Genomic DNA, 6792 nt, shown 5'->3' on the forward strand with positions numbered 1-6792 from the left:
ACGGCCCGTTACACCGAGCACGACAGCTGCATCGCAAGCAGAACAAGAAGAAAATAAACTAATTCCCCGTAGGAGGAAAGTGATCAAGCGTGTTCGGCCGGTTCAAAGCACAGTATCCACGGTAGATGCTGCTTCTTCCACGGAAAAGGATCAAATTTTGCTTAGATTTCGATCTACGACTCCTAGAGAAGATCCGACAAGTACGATCGTCGCTGAAACGTCGGACATTTCGACGGAAAATTTCGGTTTGTCAACGACCGAATCTGTGACGGCAGAAACGATCGACTTGGATACAACCGATGGATTCACAGGAATCACTTTGGAAACGTCGACTGCAGAAACTGCGATCAGTGACACTGGTTTCTTCGAACCCGATGTCGTTACGATGGCCTCGACGATAATCGATAATGTTACCGCCGTTGCGGTCGATTCCACGACAAGCAAGGAAGAGTGGACAGTGGAAACCGATGCAACGGAATCAACCACGTCATCGAATTTCTTAATTAATTTCACCGACGCGAATGATATTTCGGATGAAACGTTACCATCGAGGAACGAACTCGACGCCCTGCCAACCACTATTTCCCAGCTCACTACACCTTCCGTGGCTTTCCAATCCAACCGTAGGTTAGAGACATACAATAGGACGTACTATTTAGACTCCAGATACGTGAGAAAGAAATTTGTACGCAGGCGGCCAGTTGCTTCTTCTTCTTCGGAAAATGTCACCAACAATTGGTATCCAAATATAGAAACTTCGTCCCACGTGCCTTTAACTAGCGAGAGAAGCGAAGTGGGTCTGTCGAAACGTAGAAAGAGTCTGTTCGTTCGTCGTAGACCGGTCTCCTCTACAACCGCGAGAACAACGGGATTTATCGAAGAAGATTTCATAGATGAGAATAAATTCGGCGACGAGAAGGGATTGCAGTTGGAAGTGCAACGTGATGTCGAAAATGCTACTCCAAGAATCAATCGAGCCTACGATGAAACCTTCTACCCTATTACTCCATCCGCCGCAAGGGAATCGGAAGAATTCTGGAATCGCTACACTACTCCATCGACCAGTGAAAGACGTTCACCGTTTCCGGTAACTGTACAAAGCGAAACGACACTCGATAAAAACTCCGCAAACGTCGACGAATCCTCAGAAAATGAAGAAAGCCATCGATCGGTATCCTTTAATAATCATTCACCAGAGATTCGTCCCCGTTATAGAGTCCCAGAATCGCTGAAGAAAACAGCGAGTGTGGGGGGTCTTTATTCTCTCGATTCGTTACCAGAAGAATCCGGAGAATCGAACAATCAAAAGTCTAGATATCAGAACTTTCGTCAACCGAGAACGCGTTACAAATATCGAGAGATAACGAGGAATCAGGGAGAAGAGAACGAAAAATCGCTTGCAGATGCTACGCAATCGCCCAGCTTCGACTCCTCAACGCAGGTGAGAACGCGTTTCTACGCGAGACGTCCAGTTTCCAGCACAGAAGCACCGGTCACGGAGACTCTGATTCCAGCGAAGAAATTCGATTATGTGGCGGATGCTTATAGAAGGCAACAATCTCTACGAACGACACCGCGCAATCAAAACGAAGAGGTAGATTCGACTACTTGGACGAGTTTGAACGAGGAACGAGCGGAAGTTCAAAACTTCGTAGATGGAGATTACGTGACTACGCCTTCTTCGCAACCGCTGGTGACGCGGTTGGTCACATCCGTCGAGGAATCGGCCACCACGGAAAGACAAAAGATTCTGATAAAAACGAAATACTCTTCGTTAACGTCAACCACGAAGATTCCCCTTCAGACTACGATCGCTCGATTGGAACATCCTGCTACTACAGCCTCCCCGATCTCCGGTACGCTGGAAAGATCTACGGATTCTCTGGATGAATCGGAAGAGAACGAGGACGAATCGGTGAATGAGATTCGCCAGGGCCAAGTCGAAAGATCCACGTTGCCCATAGAGGGTGAATTTCTTTATCAGGCACGATTCACCACGGAATCTCATGAATCGTCCACGATCGAGATCGAATCGGTGTTCAACAATTTGATCGGCAGTAGGGACTCTACCAAGTAATAAAACGCGTCTTCTCGAATCGTTCATCGATAATGTATATATATAGACACGATTATCCTTATCATGTATCATCAAAAATTCACAAGATATCTAACGATCTACGAATCAAAAAATAGGTGAAAGTTCTCTCCTCTTCTGTCCTTCGTCGAATCACTGTCAACTAGCTTCCCCGATCTTGAATACCGGAACAAAGCTGCCAGGATAATCGAATCAATGATCGTCAAACCTCTATAGCTGACAACCAGAAAATCAGCATAGAATCACCGATATCAGCGCAGAGGATCGTCCACTTTCTTTACCTTCTCTCTCTTCTCGTTTAAGACAAAAAGAGATTGCCCCGAGAATGCTGAAAAGAGAGAGATCGAAGAGAAAGGTTTCGGAAGATCGTCATTAAGCGTACTACCCTCTTCTGATTTTCAGGTCGCCAGCTCGGAAGTCAATAGACTACCAACCCTCAAGGAACTAATTGGTTATCAAACGAACGAATACGCCAGCAGTCCGTCACCCATATTCTTGAGCTTGTTTCCTCTTAAAGCGAAGGACGAAGAGATTTTATCGCATGAAAAAGACACGAACCGCATTCTCGAGGGAACAACTGTTCGGAATGATAAAATTTTCAATGCAGAACCAACAACTTTAATACCGAATAAGCATGATCAAAACGAAGAGACAGGTTACGCGATACAAAATGATTTAGATTTATCCGTGGATAGTATAGACACGTATTACGTCGAGGATAATATCGCGATCGACGAAAACGATATTTCGTCGACTAACAAAAAGAGGATCGATCGACAAGATTGGTCAACGACTGTCACCTTAAAACCTACCACTATGCGTGGTATTCCTTTAGTTGATTTATTGCAAAGCCAAGTCCCCCGTGGTTTTTATGTTACTAGAAGCGAAACGGAACATCCGATACCAGAACAATTAAAGAACGACGAATCAACCACCGAGTGGACAACATTGTCGATAGAAAGCAAAGAAAATGTTTCTTCCAAGATCGCTAACGAAATCGAACAACCCAATGCAGGTAGAACGATTGTTACCGATTTTAACCATAATGATAGCGAAGAAAATTCTAAATCTTCGACCCAAGTTATTACAACTTTAAAGCCCGATTTTTCCACAATGATTAACGAAGATAAAGACAGAGACGAAAGTACAGCACCATCGACGAATCGAGTGCAAACAGAAAAAGATATGGATCTCTTTACGGAGATACCAAGTTTGGAAACAAATGCAGCACCTTCGATTTCTATACCCGTAATTTCTCCGACCGATTCACCTGTTACATTTACTTCTCTATCCCCTAATGAACCCGAGTCTATTGTTTCTACAACCAGTGAATCCTTGACTAATGACGACGCTACCCTGTCTATTAAAAATACTGACTCCACTTCAACCTCTGTAACCGAAGTACAATCTAATTTCACGACTAAAACAAACATCTTAGAATCCGTAACAGAAACAGGATTACATATAGAAAATGAAACGTATGCTGCAAATTTGCAAGAGAATTATTCGACAGACGAAAAAGTCAGTAGCATTCAACAAACTGGCGAAGCTAGAAGAAACGTGGTGAAGGATGGCGAAGAATCGAAATTGAGTTCATCGTTGTCAACCACAACGCGTCCTTCTACTCAATCTGAAAGATCGGCGAATAAATTTAATCGCCGCCGACAAAGGATCGAATTTAATCCTAATCAAGAGTTTGGACGTAAATCTCAAGACGGTAGGCAGGACCATCGTTATGTAAGCCCATCGAACGAAGATCAAAAGGATTCGATAAAAGAAACAAGGAGAACGCAACATCCTCGTCGTAGAGTTATTAGTTACAGAGGGCGGCACCGCAGACCTTTTGTTACTAGTACAGCTGTGAACGACTCGTTTGCCTCTAATACAACCACTCGTACAACTAATCGCACGGTCAACGGCGATGATAAACTGAATGTAACGAAGAAATCAGCTAAGGAGGAATCCGAGCAAATCGAAGCGATAACTGGCTCCACGAAAAGAACGAAAGCGGATAATTCTGTAGAAAATCGAAATGATGGAGAAAACGCGAACAAGGAAGAGACAAGCGTGGAAAAGAAGGTTGTGCCAAAGGCAAATCTTACCGGAAAAGAAGCTATCTCCAAAGAAGAACGTCTTCGGATCGAGGAAAATATCGGTCGATCCGAGTCTGAGGTCAGTTTAGACTTTAAATTTCCTACACTTGCGACTTGCGATGACATAAAAAAAGAAGTATAACAATTTCTTTACAATATGTAATTCTAACTCAGACGCTATCGCTCGCTGTTCCTCTCCCTCCCTTTCTCTCTCTTTACATCTAACTAAACAAAGTGGGATACGCAACATTCACGAACCGTAAATAAAAACGACAAAACCGATCAGACCTCCTTGTAGTTTATCCAGACATCCGAACGAAAAAAGAACAAAGCTACTCGTCGATGACTTTAAAAGCATACGACAAAGCGCAGATCGATCGCGGCATTCATTTCACGCCATAACGAAAGAAAGGAGTTGATCCGATTCTTCTGTGACAACGATTAACGAAAAAAATCGTATAACAGCAGGAGGAAAAGTATTTCAGAAGGGATCATTATCTACGGAAGAAATTCATCGAGCATCTTTTCTGCCATCTTCGCCATAATCTTCACCTACCACTGATTTTACTCTACCCTCAAATCAATTAACACTTTTTTCTTCTACGAGGCGTGTGTCGCATATTTTAGGGCGCCTGCGTTATGCTTATTTTGTTTCATCTTACGATGTATTTTAACCCTTTGTGCTTTGCTCCTTTTACATATATGTACATTTATCGCGAACTCGACGTTTATGAAACTTTCTCTATAACCTTTGTTCATTGATGCTTGTGAAATGGCAGTAAAATGTCAACAGTGCAAAGGGTTAATGCTTAGCTACAAAATTCAGCAATTTAACACAAGAATGAAGTGCCATTGTTGTCTCGCGCGCTTATCTTCTAATTATTCTTAGCTCCTCTTCTCTTATGTATCGTTTCAGTGCTTCCTAGCCCTGAATACAATTATTCAAAATAGAACGGCCAACATGTCAATCGGTATAAGTCTTACGATGTTAAACTGAAACGCAAAAATTACAAACGTTTAGGTAAAGGATCCTACGCTCTTGATATCTCACTGAAATTCGTTACAACGCGCTATCTATGAACATATTTTGAATTTATTAAGTCATCCCATAAGTTCGTTCCGTTTTTCAAGCGGTTATATATGTTAAGATTACTTACATACCTTTCAGTTTCATGAAAAAATGTAATCCCCCTCTCGTTGTACAACTTCTTCCCATTTTTCAAGTGCATTGGTCCCTTATCGCCGTATGTTTATAAATCGACACATGAAATGTATACACAAAAGTCGGCACGAACTTATGGGATGACCTAATATATTATTCGCGTCATAAATTCGAGGCATCTTGCGTTTCTGTTATGTTATCTCCTATCGAGGTAATGTTTCACTAATCAAATTTCATTAATCGGTTATAAAAAATCGTTCACGAACTCGTTCTCGACATATTAAATACTTCATAATATCAGCTTCTTGTTGATAACTTATACCAATTGACCGTCGACTAATATTTTTTGATTGACCGATGAGAAATTCTACTTACCGTTCTAACGGACCTAGACAAAATACAATCTGCGTATGCTCTACGAACAGGTGAATTCCTCGAAGAGTACGGTAACATCTCGTACACCAGGAAATTTGCCATCAACCAGGTTGAGGAAACCCACTACATTCAATTTGGCGACATTGCAAAGCAAAACTTCCAACACATTCGCGAATCATCGAAAAACTCATTCAAACGACGGAAAGTCTCAAACTCTTGCTAACGAAAAACTCGGTAAGTGAAGATACGACAATATAAAATCTACACATAACCATGATACTCTACAACTCGAAACTCTGTAACATGATCGCGTCCCGCCAATTATTGCGAAGCACAACGCCGCGTCGACCAGGTATCGTACCATTAGAAACGCGTGCGTTTGCGTAAACAATTGTGTGCGCGACATGTTTGAAATTCAAATCTCCTTTAATAGATACTCTCCTTTAATCAAATAAAATAAAAAGTTTTCGGAGAATATATTATTAAATAATTGTAGAAATAATTTACAGACACGTTTCTATATTGTGTTTTAGATGCCGTGGATGAAAGAACAGAAACAGCGAAATCTGAAAAAGATATCGATCAAAGTAGTAGAGCACAAGAATTCGCGGTGACTTTGGCAGATCCACCGTCTCCACAAACATCAGCTACGGGTACACTCAACTTGTTAAATCCTCCACCATCAGATTTCTTAATTTATATAAACTAAAATGTTAGGTCGCATATTTCACTCTTGTTCATGGATCACTTGGGACATAATTTCTCATTGCACTGCAATTTTCGACTTATATTTTCTCATACTCTTCGAATCAATCGATGAGGACGATACTTTTCCATTTACTTACTTCTAATTCGTGTACTTCTTCCATTCTGATACTCAAACACTATAAAACCTTTAAGGAGCCGAGGTTACCATCAAGAACTAATCACATTTTATTCTTTTTGAAGATGTACTTCATTGTTGGGGGTTTAATGGAAGCTAATCAACATCTTTTGAGAACTCTACCTCGTCGACTTCATAATCGTTCACCTGTTTTGCTAATATTTTTGTCTTTTCCATACATTTC

General features: G+C 41.4%; 1 protein-coding gene across 6 annotated transcripts in view; it reads left to right on the forward strand.

Annotated features, from left to right (window-relative positions):
• LOC126917105 (mucin-4-like) overlaps positions 1-6792 on the forward strand; it is an 89937-nt gene that overhangs the window by 82090 nt on the left and 1055 nt on the right. For 5 of the 6 annotated variants that reach the window (XM_050723562.1, XM_050723561.1, XM_050723563.1 and 2 more), the window contains 3 exons: positions 2498-4267; positions 5776-5959; positions 6259-6378. In XM_050723562.1, coding sequence (XP_050579519.1) covers positions 2498-4267; positions 5776-5959; positions 6259-6378 — 2074 coding nt within the window. The remainder of the gene's footprint in view (positions 1-2497; positions 4268-5775; positions 5960-6258; positions 6379-6792) is intronic. The other variant, XM_050723567.1, reaches the window with a different exon arrangement.

Source organism: Bombus affinis, chromosome 6, assembly GCF_024516045.1.
Source record: "Bombus affinis isolate iyBomAffi1 chromosome 6, iyBomAffi1.2, whole genome shotgun sequence".
Taxonomy (NCBI): domain Eukaryota; kingdom Metazoa; phylum Arthropoda; class Insecta; order Hymenoptera; family Apidae; genus Bombus; species Bombus affinis.